This window comes from Aythya ferina, assembly GCF_964211825.1.
Source record: "Aythya ferina genome assembly, chromosome: 5".
NCBI lineage: Eukaryota > Metazoa > Chordata > Aves > Anseriformes > Anatidae > Aythya > Aythya ferina.
In genome coordinates this window covers 18,931,361-18,951,214 of record NC_140301.1, presented here as the reverse complement: position 1 = coordinate 18,951,214, position 19,854 = coordinate 18,931,361, and the positions used below count along the sequence as shown (strand labels likewise).

The 19,854-nt window shown below is 35.2% G+C and overlaps 1 protein-coding gene across 1 annotated transcript in view; it reads right to left on the bottom strand.

Moving 5' to 3' along the window:
- The window catches only part of MUC6 (mucin 6, oligomeric mucus/gel-forming), a gene marked incomplete at its 3' end in the record, with an annotated part of 54,958 nt that overhangs the window by 23,587 nt on the left and 11,517 nt on the right, over window positions 1–19,854 (bottom strand). The window contains exons 5-13 of the mRNA XM_084522138.1: window positions 12,567–12,629; window positions 10,096–10,149; window positions 8,867–9,107; window positions 7,407–7,533; window positions 6,284–6,371; window positions 5,713–5,822; window positions 4,248–4,455; window positions 1,602–1,724; window positions 502–622 (exon numbers count right to left, since the gene is read on the bottom strand). Of these exons, the coding sequence (XP_084378264.1) occupies window positions 502–622; window positions 1,602–1,724; window positions 4,248–4,455; window positions 5,713–5,822; window positions 6,284–6,371; window positions 7,407–7,533; window positions 8,867–9,107; window positions 10,096–10,149; window positions 12,567–12,629 (1,135 nt within the window). The remainder of the gene's footprint in view (window positions 1–501; window positions 623–1,601; window positions 1,725–4,247; window positions 4,456–5,712; window positions 5,823–6,283; window positions 6,372–7,406; window positions 7,534–8,866; window positions 9,108–10,095; window positions 10,150–12,566; window positions 12,630–19,854) is intronic.

Here is a 19,854-nt window from a genome sequence, read left to right as displayed (position 1 = left end):
CCCATGAAAAGCACACTTAGTCTTTTAGTTCTGAGGCCACTTTCCAGTATTTATCCTCTACTTTATTTATCTGAATGATGACAGCAAGAGAAGTAACACAACAAAAATGTCATTCTGCATTTAATATAATTTCCAAATTTAAAAAATATTGTCTTAAATAATTATTTTCTGTTGCAGAACCAAAATACAGTTTTAAGGACTGATTTGGTGATTAAAACTGCTGAGATAGCCAGGAAGAAGTATATTTTTTATATTTGTTTTGTACTAACTAATTCTACTTCCACTTCTATAGGAGGTAATGTTATTGTTTTGTATGGCCTCCTTCAAGCATTTATATTTCTGCAGATGAATCATGAAATAAAACATGTGCATCTTAAATTAAAAATGTGTAGTTTGTGACACTCAAAGAAGGTGACCTCAGAGATGATTTCACACATTTGCAGCTGTCTTCAGAAGAGTTAGGATACATTTTTCAGTCACTTGGAACCCGTTGCTACTCACCACGTCCTACACGCTGCTTTCATTGTCTCACCAGGAGCATATGTTTCCCCATTCAGTGTACATGGGCACTGATTAAGGTGAACACATGTTCGATTCTTTGAGATATCATCAAGAACAGTTCCTGCCAAAGAAGGCAAACAACAGAAATACTTTTCTATATCATTACTTAACACTAAAGCTATTATAACTTGTATGTCCTCCAAAATCAGCTTGCAAATGCTATTCTTGCACAGCCACTGCCTGTAGTTAGAAATACAATGTGGAGGAAATTTTCCCTTATAATTAAAATAAAACTGACTCTTTACAAGTGATAATGGACTTTGGCTAATTTGTTACATGAAAGTGCAGGTAATTAATTGTCTTAATTTGAACTTAGCCTGAAGTAACACTACGCCTGAAGTTTATTTTTTCCAAATTTTCACTATGGTGCTCTAACTAGGTTGAGAATTTTGGGACGGACACAATCTAGTTCCTAAGTCTAGTTTTAAATGTGTATCTCACACCATGTTATTTATCGCTACTATAAAGTGATGGTAACAACGTAAATACCCATATCACAATAACCTTGGGGAATATTTCAGTTCCAGAAATTCAGTTCTGGCTTCAGCTTCAGGAAATAATGAACATGATTTCATAATTATATTTTTCTAGTCATAATTATAGTTTTTCTATGCTTGTTCATCTTGAACTACTTTAAAGGAGCTTTATAAAATGCCTATAATATTGCAGAATTTCTCTGAGGTACTCTGCCTCTTGCTGGTGCTCTGAAAGGCTAGATACCTCTTTAGGAGAGGAAATGAACTGTATCTTACTCAATTTGCATTATACTACAGAAATATAAGAAGGCAGCATACAATTATCCCATTGCATACTATGGTCATCTGAGGAAAATGCGTTTATGACTATGTTCTAGCAAATAGTGACCAAGGATCTTTAATGACCATGACTATTCAAGACTCCAGTTAAATCATGTTCTCTCAGAAATGGCAGTGCTAGCAGCACAATGCCAGTTTACTGTTTTAGAAGTCTATTCCATTTGACTATAGATATATGCCAAAAATATTTGCATGGGTCTTTTATGATGTATATAGAAATGATACCTTCTGGACAAAAGCAGCCATAGGTACAATGACTGGAACAGCTGTATTCTGGGTTGGAACAGGTTTTAATACACGGAGAACCACATTCTTCATAGATCTGGTTAGCAGAACATTTTCCCACAGCTGCAACAACCGACAGTGTAAGTGTTAAGGCTTCTAAAGCATAAACATAGAAGAATCTCTCATCTGCCACAGAGGATGGAGAAGACCTTGTGATTACTAGCATTAACGTTCTGTTACCCCACCGAAGTACTCAGTTTATCATTGGAATATTCTTCATCATCATCACCATTCTAGCCTTTATTAATTTCTCATGGCAGACTTACTAGAAAATCCTTTCAGAAACCTGAAAAAGTTTCAGAAGCAGAAGCTTGAAGAATAGTAAGCAGGTAAATTAAATTTTCACAGTATCACAAAATATCCAAAGCTGGAGGGGACCCACATAATCATTGAGTCCAATTCCTGGCTCCAATACACAGGACTACCTAAAAATTAAACCATCTGTCTGAGAGCATTGTCCAAATGCTCCTTGAACTCCAAGAACTTCTGTGGTATTCAAAGGACTTAAAGCATATAACTCTTTATCTTCTGTATAGTTTCTGTTTCTCAGGCATTAATTGCTTTTCAGAATTCAATTATCTAGCAATAATACTAGGATATGGAACTTAAAATACATGTTTTATTATGTATTAAATTCAAGCAGAGTTTTTTCACCATCTGAAAGAGGAAAGTGAGGTGGGGAAAGGGGACATTAGAGACAAGGTTGACAAAGAAACAATTAAAACTTAAAAGTTCATTAAATTTGTATGTTTGAAATATATTAGCAAATTTGAAGATTCTCAGCTTCGTTTTTGGAAAAAAAAAAAAAAAAGGTTCACAGTCACCACCTGGCACTCTCCTGCCCCCTTTTTTTTTTTCCTTTCCTTTTTTAGCTTTGCATTTTATCACTTTACTACCAAGTTTTGTAATGGTCTATTGGTTATATGAAAACTGCTATGACTTTGAGACGACTGTGATTTTACTGTAATTATTAAGACTTACTGTACAGTTCTGTAAATTTACATAGTGCCTTACTAATATTTATCAATGTTTACGAAATCCCCTGAAGAATTTATAATTCTGAAGGTTTAAAACCTATTGCAGACCAAACAAAAAATAAAATGGGTTACCAACATATATGACAGATAATGTTGGATAGGAGGAGAAGAAAAATTATTTCAGAAGGAAGGGCATGTTAAAGATTTGGGGATAATAATGGAAATGAGTAGGGAAAGTTTTCAGTAAGAGGAAAGAATGAAAAAATCTCATTGTTAAATAGAAAACAAAAAATGAAGAGCCATGCCAGCGCATATGAAGATCAAGAAGAAAACAGAAAAAAACAGTATGGGAGATGCTGGTAGGGCAAAATGATGCAAGGCCTTGAAAGTAAAAATGGGCTTTCACTATTCTTATGCTAAAATCGTAATGGTAGCCAATCTCAAAGATCATCTCAAAAGAATTGATTTTTTTCAATGGGTAAAGAGAAGTATGTTCCAATCAAAGCATTTATTTTTACCAATTTCTACTCTTCAATATAAATATATATAAAGGATAAATACAAATATAATTAAAAAATGTGTTCTTGAAGGACAACATGACGTTAAGCTTGGTCATTTTGAAACTTCCTTTTTGTTGGCATGAGCTGCATTGTCAGGCAGTTTAGTATGTGAATTAGTTTAGAAATAACATCAGATTCAGTTACTTTTGACTCTTTCGTGATCATAATGATCTTTTATAAAACAATGAATCATGCTCCATAATACTGACTATAGGTTTAAGTTTCAGGTAGATCTTGTAAAAAGTGAATCAGAACTTTGATAACAAACAGGCATTTGAAAAAAACAACAAGAGTGTGTCAAGTCATGTACAGCTTGGAGAATAATGGAAGATTTGGTTTCTATTTGCTTCCTGTCAGTAATTGTAATTAAGAAGGCTGAACACCTGAAAATGGACTAGTGAAAAGCTATGAATAAAAGGGCTATAGCAATTGCTAGCGAAAAAGTTCAAATGCTTCAGAGCCTATTTAAAAGTTGTCTCTGTTCATTGGCTACTTTACCAAGTAGGATAATCAAAGTACTATATTAAGAGAAAATAGCCTCCTGTCAGAAATTCAACTGTTTTCACATGGTGGATATTTCCCTCCTTTATGACACTGATCTACACCTAAGAGCTACTTTTCACACTTCCTCTTTCTCCTTTGATATTTCCATGCTTTCTTTCTCAATGCCTTACCAAACACCACTTTTGTTTTTTTAAGGAAATATTTTCTGCTTGATTTATGACAGAAGAGACTTTTCTCTCAGTCTATTTTGAATTCCAGTTAAGAATCATTCTCCCTCTATGTAATACATAGCAAGATTAAGTACAATCCATGTGAATATGCATTAGAACTTCTTTACAGTGAGGGTCACAGAGCACTGGAACAGGCTGCCCGGAGAGACTGGGGAGTCTGCTTCTCTGGAGATATTCAAGGCTCACCTGGATGCTTTCCTGCTCAACCTACTGTAGGGAACCTACTTTTAGCAGGGGGTTGGACTTGATGATTTCCAGAGGTCCCTTCCGACCTTTATGATTCTGTGATTCTGTGAATAAAATATCTGCACTTACAGCAGAAGTTTTCAGTTCTCCAGTTGAGCACCACTTGATGGGACATAGCACATTGCCTTGAATACTCTGACAGTGTAGAGCAAGTACAATTCTTTTGTCCTGGCTTACTGCAATCGTGCATATCAAGCTGACAACGAATGACAAACCCATCCTTTGGCACACTGCAGGTTGGTGACACTAGGTTAAGTAGCTGAGAGCAGATCATGGCCTAAATAAAAAAAAAAAAAAAGAAAAAAAAAGTTCCTAGTAGTATTTTTCCCATCTGAAAACCACAATTGGAAATCACTGCTAGTTATGATTTTACTGTTGCCTTTTTTCCCCCCCTACAGTTTTGTAATATGCATTTGGCTTAAAATGTATTACAAGTTCACAAATGGAAGGGAATATAAATGTGCTGTATAATAGAAAAATCTTGATATGTGGAATTAGTTCCACTTCTCATTAAGTTGAAAAGTAGTCATTGTTTCAGTACCATCAATCTCCCTATGAATGGCTGAGACATTGCAATATGCTGTCTCATGGTGAGTCAGTAGGGAGAGGAATGTGTTCCAGGACAAACATCAATATGTGGAGATAGCAACATGCATTCTCCGTTATGCATGCAATTGATACCTCTGTATTGCCTCTGATGTTGCCTACTGAAGTTTAACATGTCAAAAACATAAAAAGGTTAAACTTGTTATCCAACAGAAATTATTCACCAGATCAAAGTAATTTTCTCAGTGTGAATACAAGTAATATTGGTAAAGCTGTTCTTCACAGGGCTCAGGACAGTCTGGTCCTTGCAGGACCCACAGAAATTCCTGTTCTCTGTGGAAATTATGATTTGAATTTCCTTGGTCAAACAACTTAAGAAGATCATCCTACTAAATAAGACTTGGTTCTTGTATCTGCAAATTCAAAGAAATGTAAGCACTTTGTTCTTTGCTGCTACCAAGTGCCCTCGGTCAAACCATATTTATTTGGATGCATCATGTTGCAGGTATGCTGATTTTCTTCTCATCTAAGACTGGAAGTGATACAGCTGATAGTGGTTGACCCTGTTGTGAATGGTGTTACCTGGCAATACATGTATGTTTAAAGTACTATTGAATGTCTTCATGTCTGTACAGCTCATAATGTCAGATTGTTAGTTGTTAAGTACGAAGTTCATTAAAGCTTCACTGAGTTCCATGAATTTCCTGTGTTGACCTGCACTGATTTTCAGAAGGCTGTGAGCTGAATGCTGGTGGATTTATACCAGTGATATAAATCCAGCTTCAGTAATGCCCCTGGGCCTTTTTTGAAATGTATTTTGATGCAAAGAACTCCTTTCCTTTACTGTATCATGCTATACAACTTCTAACTTCATCCGTTTTAATGAAAGTGAGCTTTATGAAACCATTGCCTCTCTATTGGTAGTATCTAATTTGTCTTTCTATCCCTCTTGAAAATCTTGCTACAGAAAATCCAAGATCTTTCTTACGTATTTTTTGTGGGGAATGGCAGGAATCGGTATCTCCTCAGACAGGCAGATCTCTGATGGATCATCCATTTTTTGTAATGCAGCATATTTGTATGCATCCAGCAATTTTCCTGTAAATTGAAGGGTTATAATTTGACAGGAGAAAGCCATGTGGATTTGTTTATTTGTTGTGGTGTAGTTAAATCCAGATACTACTCTTTGGCTGTAAAAGGTTCTATTAAGTCTAATTTCTGATAACAACTATCTCTTTTGCCCTTTACCTGCATTCTATTCAGTAAAACATACTTTTACCACCTTGATCATCTCTCTGGGCTATTACCTAATTTAGCACATCTACTACCCTACAAGACAGCAGCTGCTACTGTTTTTCTGCCAATTACACAATCTTTTGCCAGCTACTAATTCATGCCTCATTACCCTACTCACTATTCTGTATAACCCCCAAAATGTGGGGTTAAACTCATTACAACCTGAAAAAATATCGTAGCCTTCTCAGAACTCTTTCTTGCATACAGAACACTGTACTGCATTTGGCAACATTAATTTAGTTAGATCTGCCCTTAGATCTTACCTTCACTCACAAAGTCGTTTAGTTCATAACCATCATAATTTCCACACATTCCACAGGTTTTTCCCATATACTTTTTTTCAGTCAAAACCTAAAATAAAATAAAACAAAACATTTATAAGAATTGCACTAATTAAAATAATCTACACAGCGTTACCTTTCTGAAACAAATGCAGTTCAAGAATCCAATTAAAGCAGTTCCTTCTCATTAATTTCAATGACTTGACTGAGGGGGAGAGTTTTGGAAGCAGTAACTTATTTTCCTGATGAGCACATAGTGCCTGCTGTGATTTTATTTATCGATTTAATAAAATAATAAGATTCTAAGACAGTTGCAGGAAACTGAGGGTAGGATAATATTCTAAGTAGCTGAAAGGAAAATAAAAGTTTTCTTTTGTAAGTTTGTTGACAGAGCACAAATTCCAGGTTCTGACTGTATGTAGAATATGGTATATACCTGTCACAGAAGTATTTCCTGTTGTATATGTGACAGCAACGGTGGTAAATCTCACAGACATTTATTACACATTAACCTGTTTTATCGGATTTACCAATTCAAAATTGTCTTTTGTGGCATTAGTATTACAGCTCAGGCAGAGAAAACTTATGCTCTTCTCTAAAATATATGAAGCATTTGGGGGCAAAATATGAAAAGATTCAGAAAAAAAGGACAAATACAAAGGAGCTCTTATGAGCACTATATATCTGTAAACAAAAGATGTCCAGGGGAAGCACACTGTAAATAACATAACACTGTTAAATTCTACAAAACTTCAATTCAACTTCAACTTCAATTCAGCTTCAAAGAACTTCAACTTCAATTACTTCAACTTCCCTTTAGCAAAATATTTAAGCTATTGGAATAGACTGATGAATGCACAGAATTCAAAGAAATGTCCACAGATCTCAACACTGGTGGCTTTAGTTACCTACCAATGCTGGAAGTGAAAGGATATGTAGGCATAAAAAGCAAAGTTGCTTATTTCAAGGTTAATGGATGAAACAGGAGAAGAATACCCAAAAAGTGATCACAGGCAAAAAGCACCTATTAAAACTAAAGAGAGCTTGTCATTCCAGTAAGTCCATGAGAATTTTCTATTTTGTTTTACAAAAACATTTTACTAACCATGAGATAGTCCTCGTTGTTCCACATGACAACTAGCTCCATCTCCATCAGCTTGGCCACGAGGCGGATGCTGCGGCCGTAAGGGGCTATTTGAATTCCGTTGTTAGCATACGGCAACTTAATGACACTGTAATGAGGGAGAAGAGAAACCAATTCTCTCATACCTCTGGTGTTGGATGTCTCTTTTTAGACATAGTATACACTGTAATCCTAGTATTTGTAGCAACAAGAAATAGAGTTTTTCTCCTTTGTAACTGTAACATTTCAAGTCTGCAAACTTAAAAAGGTTAAAGAAAACCATAATGGGGATACTGTAGCAGAATTAGGTTTTCAGCCTTGCAGCTGAATTCTAACATTACAAAGCAACAACATTAAAGAAAAACTTATTTTGCTAAGTACTTGGTAAATATGTGACACAACCACAGAAACATAGGTTGTATGGGCCCTTCTATGGTTACCCATGCCAACTTCCCACCTTACCACAGGACTTTCAGCGACATTAGCCCATGTCAGTCATTGTGTTTAGTTGCTGTGAATGCAAGACAACAATTTAAAATGCAGACCACTGGGTTAGACCTAGAGATTTCTATATTTCTCCTGGAAAATAAACTAATAGAGGACATCCTTCTAAATACAGTTTGCTAAAATTAAGATACAGCTGCAAGTCATCTTTTTGTGCTGATGGTTATTGTATTTAACTGAGTGAGTATAACAAAATACAGACAACCCTTAGGCAACTATTTCCCATATCTGCATGTACCCACAGACCAAAAAATAAAATAAATCCATGCTGCCTATCTGATAAAAGTGCTGAAAACTTCCCTGGATGAGTGTTCCTGTCTGGGAACAATTTGTCTAGAAGAAAGAGCAATGTGGAACCCAAGGGTTCCCATCAATTCAATTCCTCAATAAAACAGCTGTTTTCTGAAGACAGTAATCCTTGGATAACGTAAACAGTCCGTGGTCTCATACACAAGAACTTCTTTGAAAGCCCCTTCAATACTTTTCACTTTGTTGAAAACAACATTTGTCAATTTCTCTTGTACTCTAGATATGTGTTACCCTTTAGCACAGAGGGCTCAGAATTACCTAAATCTCAAATCAAATGCATAACACAGGAATTTAAATATTTCCGTACCTACTAAAGCATATAAACTGTTTCAGCTGTGCTTAAAGTAGAGTCTTAAATTCTTGTAAGTAGACTATTATTAGTGAGGCGACCATAGTTCCAACGTGAAAACTGCTTTGGTTAGTTTATCCCTTTGCCTATACAAATGTACTCTATGTTTGATTCAAATAATTGCTGAAATGAAATACTTGAGATTCTATAGGAAGAAATGGGAGTAACCTGTGTTAACTTCTATAATTTCATTAATTTCCAATACGCTTCTGCACTGAAACTGCTGTATAGCTCCTTGCCTTTTTTAAACACTACTTCCACTTTCATCTCAGTATCTTACCCAACACTCCTGACAAAAATGCTTTCTTTCTCAACAATGATGACAGAAGGTCCCAGCTCAATAATGATCCTCGCAATCTTTTTGTCCAGCCCACGGCGGAACTGAACATTGAAATCTGGGCTGGATTCATCACATACAGTTGCAAAGATGTAGTTGCAGGTCCCGGTGAAGTCATACTGGTATTTATCAAAGGTTGAAAAGTGCCCTCCACCCCAGGTAGAACAGGAATCCTTGCTCATAACTATAAACGAGAAAGACAGATTTAGGTCTCCTTACAGTACATTTATTCATTCTGATTGCCATTTCAAACATACTATCAGGAAAATCTAGTAAGTTTCTACCCGTATTAATTATGTGAACAACAAGCTAGTGACTCTTCTGTAACCTCAAAATTTTATTTCAACTCAGGAAGCGAAACAATTGTTGGAGTAAGAGCAATACCCTTTCATTGAACGCAAGCAAAACTCCCTGGCTTCCTTTTAGCTTGGGAGATGCCATTCCATCTCCTTCTTGGGTGATAAAAAGGTTTACTATCTTATTGTAGTCTGCACAATCTGTTTGTAAAGGCAACAACTTTCTATTGTAGAGACATCTTAGGATCTCAGATACACCATTTATGGGGCTATCTATGGCTATCTAAGCATCACGAATCATTGTACGGTCAGATCATTAGATATCCAAAGACAGTATACAAAGCTCCACTTTAAGTCCCCACTCTTTCTGCTCTCTTTTTGTGTGACAAAGTTCAAGTCAGCTTTGTAAATACATGGAATGTTTTAATCACTTTTCATTTTTAAGAAGTAATCGCTATTTGTCGGAAGGGACAGCATAAAGGAGGTTGAATTGAATCATAAAGGAGAGATACAACTCCAGCACTTGATGTTACAGACACTTCTATACCTACTTAAAGCACTTGAGCAGTCCCTCTGAAGCTGAAAGAACTACTGAAATAAGTAAAATCATATCTTTTGTTATGCATTTCCAGACTTACATCATTGCTTTTCATTGTTTAATGATTTTGCTTATGCAGGTTTATTAAGCACAGGTATCTAAGATTACATCTTTGAAGCTGAAACTATCAGGTCAGTTTTGCAAAGTCTACCTGCAACTTATATTCACTGTTTCAAAGCTGAAATATATTTTTTAAAGAGTGATGTAATCTCTGCAGAATGCTACTATTTTTATTCAGGTTGTGTAGAAAAAAAAACTGTCTTCCAGTGAGCTGTTACCTGCCGGCAAAAAGTACTCCTCTTCCATACTTCTGTGCTGTCCAGAACGTCTAACTGGAAAATAGGAATTGGCTAATTGTTATCATTGATCCTTCATGTTCAAACCTAGCCAATTCAGAGTTGTGCTTAACTGATACTGACCAACAAACCCCAGCTTTCTCAGAGTGTGCCAGGGAATGATTACCTGGGGTTATACAATGGTCAGAGTGCAATAGGTGTTTGTTTCTACATATAAAGGAGTGCCTTCAGAATGTAGTTTATTTGTTTTTATTTACATCTTATCAGAGAAAAGTAACAAATGGGAATGTGAATAATTCAAGATAGTCTAAAATGAGATTATATATATTTGAGCCAGGGGTGTTTTAGGTTGGATATTAGGAAGAACTTCTTTACCGAGAGGGTTTTAGGCATTGGAATGGGCTGCCCAGAGAAGTGGTGGAGTCACCATCCCTGGAGGTCTTTAAAAGATGTTTAGATGTTGAACTTAGTGATGTGGTTTAGTGGAGGACTTGTTAGTGTTAGGTCAGAGGTTGGACTCGATGATCTTGAGATCTCTTCCAACCTAGACAATTCTGTGATTCTGTCTTTTGAGTTCAGTTTTTATTATAGCAATATCTAGGGATTTTCTTTTAATTTGTGTATACCTGTGCCTTACTCTTCATCTTGTTTTATGAACTGACAGAAGACAGGGAAAAGTTGCTGAATTCTTTTAATTGTTTTTCCCTTTAGCATGAACTAATGTAGATTTCCATACAGCTTTTCCATTTACAAGCTGAAAGAGAGACCACACAGCACAAGCCACTCTTTGTTGCTTTGGCCTAAAAAAATGCCTCTCCTATTAAGTTTGCATTTTATATCATTCTTTTTTGTTGTTGCTGTTCTACACCTCTGCAGTTTCCCCAAACTAGATTAAGAATTTCATTGTCAACCACTGAAATGCAGGAACTGTGGAAGTACTCAAAGTTGCGTTTTGACAGAATGTACTAGAAAAGCATCATATTTTAACATAAGATGTGAAGATCATTGATTACTAGGAAGAATGTCAGTAAACAGAATATTGTGGAAAAATTGTTCAGAATATTAGAACTGATACCCACATTTATTTCAGAAAGTGTGCTTTCAGAAGGGTTATATCCTTCTGTATCCTGTCTTAGCAGAACAGCACCTCATGTAAAACACAGTCTATCATCTCAGCAAGTTGATATGTATTTATTCTTTTCAGAGTTGCGAAAACTAGATGTTTAACGAATGAAATGTAAAATCAAAAAGTCAGTGCTTCACATTTCTTCAGAACATACGAAGTGTTGCACTTGTTCTGCCCAAGGGTTGATGTAGATCAGTATTTTCTTTCCAGTAGTGATCTTTAAGAGACTGCCCAAGGGAACAGTACCATCAAGTCATTCACATATAGTTCCCTAGGTACTTTCTCAGTCTCCAATTATTTTCAGTTTGGGGGATTTTCTGAGGCAATTGGAATTTGCATATTCCCTTTGGACTCTGGCTTCAAGTACTTGTTTCAGCCTCCTCTTTAACCCAAATGAAACTTCTTTGTAACTGAAAATACCACTGTTGTCAAAAGATACAATTTTAATTATAGAGCAGTTCTGATTGCTAACTATTTTAGTAATTAGAATTATAATATACTACTTGCTTTGCGCTTTGGCACAAATATATTACCATCTTTCATAGTTTTTAGACTCAGAAGGACTAGCACAAATTTGCAATAAGTAGGTGGCTGGAGTTAACTTTGCTTAGAGAAGATGATGCATGCACACAAACTTTCTTAGGAGTTCAGGGGGAATTTTTGTGAAATTAATCAGGACTCATAGAACAATAGCTGCAGTTGAATGTTGGAGTGGAGATCTGTCTGGATCAGTGGATACCCTGACACCCTGCTGGCTACAGAAGAGAGGAAGAACAATCCCATATTCTGATCCTTTATTTGTGCATAAATTTGTTGTAATCTACAATCTTTAAAATAATCTCATAGATTTAAGTGTATACATAGAATCAACTTTCTCACTTCCAGGATTTTGGAAATGATTCAAAAGAATCAATTTCCTAAATTCTTAGATAATATTAGACAGTGAACTGCAGGAAGGAAAATCAAACAGCTAACAAAAATTCAATAGCAAATTTAGAAATTTGGATTCCATCAGTTGAAAGTCAATGTAACTGCTCATAACTCCTCTATCCTTAGGAATCAAACTCAGAATGGCAGACCACAGCATTTTCCAATTAGTGTCAAACTTACCGTAGCCAGATGAAACATTTTACCACCTTTTTAATAGGAAAATACTTCATTTATAATTTAAAAAAATAATACTTTAAAACAAATGCTCCTTGAGGCAAGGCAAGGACTTACTTTTAATGTGTTTTGTACAATGTCTTTTGCAATATTGGACTGTAGTTGAATGCAGTTTTTACTCATAGTTGCAACATGAACATTAAATAATAGGTCAGACACTTACTTCTTTGCAGAGTTTCTTTCTGTTTTTGGAGAAAATATTGGGGCCAATAATTTCCTTCAAAAGCTGTAAGGTGAAAAACAATATAGATAAATTGTCCTCTAAGCACAAGGATTTTTCTTTACATTTATTTTGCTTTATTTTTAAATATCATACAAGTCAAAGTAGGGGCAGCATATACAAATTGTGTCTTGACACACAAATCCCAATGGCAATTCTAGTGGAAAACCACATACTTTAGCTTGTAATAGAAAATTCTTCTGCAACTGATAAAATGTTACCAACAGCTGCCAGAAATCCTATGTAATATGGGATTTCCTGTACTTAAGCCTCAAATCCTGTGTTCCTTGTTAAAAACACATGGGATAAATCTTTTTGCATGTTTTTGAATTCTTAGTCCACCATCTGGGCAGAAGCAGTGGAGGAAAGAGCCAAAACTGGAAAAAATATGGAAAAAACAACGTCCCATGTGTTCTTCACAAGTATCATGGGATTTGCAGCTGAAGAGTGAGAAACCCCCAGACCTAGTTGCTTCTTTAGCTGTTCCTGTTCAGGCAGAACGATGAAAGCTGTTACCTGCTCCTTTCCACATACCTCTTTACAGTCTGTCTAGTTATGAAAAGCCAAGGAATGTTTAGCAAACGTGGTGTATGATACCTTTTCTGTCACATAACGAGACTTCCTGCATGTGCAGAACAGCAGTGTGTCCTCATACATACCCAAAGGTTCTCTCTACTAGCAGCTTGCTTCCTGCCAAGGAACTAAGAAGAGTCTAAGATGTTGAAAACTGCTCCTACAGCCCATCAATAAGCGCCACTCCCTGCACGGGTACACAGGTTAGTGTATGCAAGGAACCAGCTTTCATGCAGTCAATAGCTGGATGGTAACAAAGGAAACTATAAGAAAGAGGACCCAGGCATGCTTCAGAAATGTGTTACTCATTTTTTTAAAGTTTGTCAGGTCTGGTATATCTTGGATAATAGAAGCAAATATCCTGTAGAAAGCACATAATTCTTCATTATATGTTTCAAATCTTTTGCAACAGGGAAAATATGAAGGTATATTATGACAAAAGGCTTCTCTAATCACTGATACCATGCCAGGTCTACACACATTTATACACTGCAGAGTTCTGTTGTTTCCATAAGGAAACACTGAAGAGAATAAAAGCCCTTATGGAGCTCCTCAACTGTAACAGACTCTCTAGGCAATTTCACACTGCACTGTCGAATGTGAGGTAATATATATAATATGGTACATAGCATGCTTCTATCTCTGTCCTTACATGTTCCTAATGAGCCCTGCATTACAGTTTAGTACACCTCAAAGAAAAAGACAATGAGTTTGCATGGCTGTTGAGCAAACACTCACCACATCGTTAGTTGTTGTATATTTTGAACCCCTTAAGTTTGATATTTCCATTTTTTCTATTATTGTTCTACTGTTTTATTATAATCCAATCTATTATTGTTGGATTAACAGTTTTGCTATCACTGCAGTTTAATCCCAAACTACAGACACTACATTCAAGGGGTATATGAGTGCATATACCAGAGGATATTTGATTTACAAGAATTGGATATGCCTAAAGCATTATTTTAAGTGAAATTTAACTAAAGAACTTGATGTAAAACAGTATGTCTAAAACTGTATGGGCAAATATTTTAGATCAGAACAAGCATTGTATTGATTTAGAAAGCTTATTTGTTAGCTGTTCAAGCATAAAATTTATAAGTCTAAGCATGCCAAACTGTTGCAAAATTTTACAAATACTCCAGGGTTGGTATTTAGATTAAAAAAAAAAAAAAAAGAAAAAAGAGAATGTAATAATTATCCCAGATTACATGTAAGTGTGCAAGGTTTACATTAAAAATATCTAATGCTATGACATCCACCTTAATATTTTGCTGAAAGAATGGCAAGTAAAACAAATACAGAGACCTGTGCTGATTGCCTGCCAATCTGTCCACATCCTGTCAGATCAATTATTACAATAATTACAGTACAGTAAATATTCTAAGCATTTATGTTCTTTTTACCACACTTAACTCTGAGGAGATTAGTAAAATCGTCCTCGCAATTTTATTAATCATTCACAACCACGTGAAATAGTGAATAGCATAGATGCAGAAAGTGCTATCACCCCATTGAAAAAGCTTTCCTGGTAGTAAATGATATTTCCAAACCACTGAAATGATCCTTACTGACATTTTACTATAAGTACTGTATTACCCTTTCAGAAAGGGGATGATTTTCAGTTGTCGTGAAATACTTCATTTTGAATTAGTTCAATAGAACTTTAAACAGACTTTCACTTTTCCTAGACAAAGGAAGTTTTATTTTCAATTCCTACTTTCTTCTAGTTGGTTGGACTTCCTTGAGACTTAAATCTGTCAAAGCACAGTTTCTGTGCAGGCAGCCTGTCTGTTCCTTTATAGGAATGTAATCCAGATGGGAACCTGACTTACTGTGAAGAAATAAGACATTTTGATCCTATCCTACACTTACTATCAGACATCCCTATGCAAAAAAAGAATTTGATGTTGTAACAACTTGAAGTATTTTATATCAGCTAAATGAATGAAAACAAAACATTTTGATTTGATGAAAAACATTAAAATAAAACCTTTTTTTATATCTCAAAACAGAAACAATTGGGGAATTTTGTTGTTTGAAGGATTCAATTTTTATCATCTCTTTGACCATAACAGGCATCTCTTTGACCATAACATAAATAAATAAATAAATAAAATGTTGAAATATCAGAAATTCTGGAAAAGAGGTAATTTAAAAATATTTAAAAAATAAATGTATTATTATTATTAAATTTTAAATTTGAAAAAGATTTTAAGAGGTATTTATTTTAAAATAAATTATGTAAATCTATAATATATGAATTATAATTTATAATACATAAATTATATAAATCTAAAATGAAATTTAACAGCAAGAGCAGTGTTAAAGTCAGCTGTATTACCAATAATCAGTTGCATGTGTTCATGATTATTCCTGTTCAATGTGAAATTGTCTCTTGCAATGCACAGTGGCTGAGTAGCATAAATTAAGGTAACTTTCTGGTTACATACTTAGTGCATAAAAATACCTTGACTGTACATAAACATCTCTTAAGGATCCATGCAGAGTTTTAACTATTGAAATAGTTAAAATGATGAAGTCACAACAAAATCAATGATTTCACATCTATTTAAGCAAAAGCTAAAACTAACAGTTTTAATCTGGTTTTAAATGTCTTCTCTTTTCTTTCTTTCCTTTTTTTTTTTTTTTTTAATTAGTCTAATGCACATTTATTGCTTTTTTTGAGTTATCAAAGGAAAGAGAAAGTGGGTTTTCAGTCTTCCATGAGACTTCACATCAGAAATATATGCTCTTACAATGAATTTTTACATTTCTGGTTATAGACTCCTGATGCAGAATTTGGATCCATGAAGAGAAGAACTGGAGATCTTGCTTTAATTTAACTCATGCTAAAGAGACAGGACTTGAATCTATAGCTAGAAACAATGACTATCCTTCCTGTTTGCAGATTTTAGAACATAAGAATCAACATCTTATGGTCCATATATGTGTCCAAAAATGGTCAGATTTCAGAGCTTACTTAACAGAATTAAATCTATTTGTTTTCATGGTCTCAAACCTACCATGCTATTTCACAGCCTAAGAATGTTGATAGCTCACAAAGTAAAAAGACTGCTTTGCTACTTTACATCCTCTTTCTAGATTTTTATGTTTAAATTCAACTGAAGTTCCATCCTAGACAACACAATCCTTTATAAGGTGAGGCCCTATTTATAATTGCTAACTTTATAAAGAAAGCTTGGGGTTGAGTAGGGGTTTATAGTAATTTTCCAGCTGATTGAGAAGATTAATGCTTATAGTAAATATATCTACTCACCTAATACATGAAATCATGTATGTTAAAAACCTGCAGGCACTGGCATTTGGGGCTAGTACCCAGTGTTCAGGTGCTTGACTTGATCTTGGATACAATAGTGCTAATAAAGTCAATGGAGTTAAACTTGATTTATAACAATATGACTGAGATCAGAAATTGGCTCTGAGAGTTTACAAAAGGGCTCAGTTGCTTTTTTTTTTTTTTTAAATCTAGTGCTGCAGTGATTTAAGAGTAATATGTGCCCTCAAGCAATTAGAACTATATGGTCCATTAAATGTAGTAAAAACAATACAGAAGAAATAAACTTTTTCAAAGTAAAGTAAGTGAAGAATGCTCTTTAGCAGCTTGCAACACGTTCTTGAAATTAGCACTGTAACAACTGATAATTACAGAGAACTTAGAGGAGAGATAAAAAAAAACTAATGTTATCTTAGACAATGCCAAATGATTGGCAAAGGCAGCTCGCTCTCAAAGAATCTGTTGAAAACACTATAGGAAGAGGAACGAGTAAGGTAGAGTAACTACAGACTCAATAAACTTATTCGTCAAGTCTTCGTTAAAAATTACATGGCCATCTGATACTCATATGGGTTGGATCAAAAAGGAGCCCTTTAAAAGACTGAAGAATTATACTGAATAATATATGAAAGGATACTTAAGAGTCATGTAAAAATCTGATACATGGAATGATTTGCCTATTTTCCAACTATTCCAAACCATGCCATAACATAGCTCATACTTAAAACTTTTTGCAGTTTGCATAACAAAGGAAAAAGATCTTAATAGTTCTATACAGTCTCTTCTGTACAGCTTCCCCAATGACATCACTAGGGCACTGAATCATGAACACCTGAAAGATGAAGGCACTCTGCAGCTTAGAAACAAAACATAAGTGTATTAAAAATATTTCCTGTATCCAGGAAGTGTATTATAATTTCTGCATTTCATACCAGTTTTAGATCATGATCCAACAGAACCACTAGTAACTGTATTTAAAAAAAAAAAAATAAAGGAAAGAATTGTTTTATTTCCATCATGAATTTCTTAAATATGCGGTCACACTAACATGCAGTGAGGTAGAAGAAAATGTGTAAACTTCATTCTGTTACTCATCAGAAAGGTGAGCAAGACTATGTTGTAATATTACAATGGAGTTTCCCACTTCGTTTCAATACATGTGTGTTTTCCTTTAAATCTTATACAGAGAATGAGGATAGACATCTTAGACTTACCAGCACATTGCAGAAAACTGCAGAAGACAAGCAACAGTTCTGTCAGAAACATGATGCATGCCCTAACTGGAGAGGTTTTTTCCAGTACCTTCCTCTGTTCCAAAATGGGCAGTACTGCTGCTGCCACTCTCAAGGCTTACCTCTTCAAGCCTGGATGCTTTATATACAGGATTGCAATGCCCTCCCTCATTCCCACAGCTTTCAGAAATTGTAGCAGCAGAGTACCCGCCAAACAGGATCTCCTCTTTATCAAGCTCAACACACCTAAATGCCATTTAGAAAGGGGGGGAAAAAAAAAAAAACAACAAAAAAAAACACCACCCACCCACCAAACCTTCTCCAGTTTGTTATCATTCTTACAACACTGTTATAATGACTTCTGTTTGTAAAAGCTCAAATACATTTAGCTTAATTTACTGAACAAATTTGAAGTCATACCCCCAAAGCAATCGAGATCAATAATACGCAAATTATGATCGCAATCTGATAAGGCAGGAATAATATTGGACAAGCACACAAAATGGAAGAATGAATTGCAGGAGTTTAAGAACTGCTGCAAAGAATGTTTGGATAAACAATGGCATGAATGAACAGAGATCCAGATCTCTCTCTTTTTTTTTTTTTTTTAAATTAATTCTTCAATCAAATTTTATTCATTCTCCTTACTGGTTGTGTTCATTTCTCCCTTGTGTGACTTTTCAAGCAGAATGATAAACTCTGCCTCAGTAAAATGGGCTGTCCATGGTACAACCACAGCTTCTTTCCTGAGCTTGGGGAGCAGGGGAATCTCAGAAAGTTCTTGAATACCACCTTAGCACTGCCAAGGACAGAGGGCAACCCTTATCACAGAATTGGGAAAGCCACTGCATTGCAGTGCTCTGGCATATGGCAAGTTCATCTTCTCCAACATCCAAAAGAACAGTTCCAGTTCTGTTACAATGCTTGGATCCCACCACATCAGAGTCAAAACGCTGAACATTCTGGATATGTCTGCTGTATGACTGCCACTCACAAACTGTCAGAATACAGACAGAACTTCACTTGCTTGTCATTTTTCACTAGCACAGTCATTATCTCAGGAAAAAATAACTTTCCCCATAAAATACAAAAGACATGGATTACCTCTCCATATGAATCTCTTCAGCTTTTCGTGTTTCACCTATGCAATACTTACTTTATGCAACTCATTACGTTTCTGGGTTCCTATTGCTCTGTCCTCCTCTGGTATTATGCCTTTGCTTAAAAAGTGGCTCCTCACCATGTTCTTAGAGTTACCCCTTCTGAGTAATGGGAAGACGTGCAGGAGAGATGGTAAAAATCCCTTAATATAATTGCAAACCTGGCTCAGCCTAGTTGTAATTAAAATAGAAGCATTAAATTTTAATTGAAATTAAGGTCTGGCTTCATTTTCTTGCTCCTTTTTTCCCTTTCCCTCCTTTCAACTGGAGGGTAGAACAAATGTCTGTTCATAATAGAATTGAAAGCCCAAATTCCATTTTCTGTTGAAAATTTTCTGTATCTGCATTATGATGAAACAAAGTAAATGAACAAGATTAACATAAAATATTTTCAGTGGGAAAAAAAAAATGTTTAGTCAAAACCTTGGCATTTCAGAAAGAATTCTATACTTGGCCACATCTATATACAGATCATTAACATATCCCATGATTTCAGCTGGATGGTGAACCTGTAGTATTAGAAGCATCCACCTATCAGAAGGCAAGAATGTCATCACCTTTCACTCTGATACCTGATCCATCTTTTTTTTTTTTTTTTTTTTTTTTTTACATATCCTTTTCACGGATTTCACCTCAGTACAGTTAAAATAATTGAACATTTAAAATTAAATGTAATAATAAGAGGATCACCATTAAATTCCAATATTTAAATCTTGTATGTGGCTTTCAGGGAGCTCCCTTCTGGGATGCAGGAGGTTATAGCAGCACCTACAAATATATTTCATCAGTCAAGTCAGGACTATTGGTCAAAAATATTCCTCACAGTCCTGCAGCAAATGCTATAAGTCCTCAATAACAGGATAATTATTTTATATAGAACAGATTTGTGGAAAATGGCTATCCAGTTACATAAAAAAAGCTATTTTAGAGGTATTTATCCATTTTTTTGGGGGGGGTATTTTTTCTTT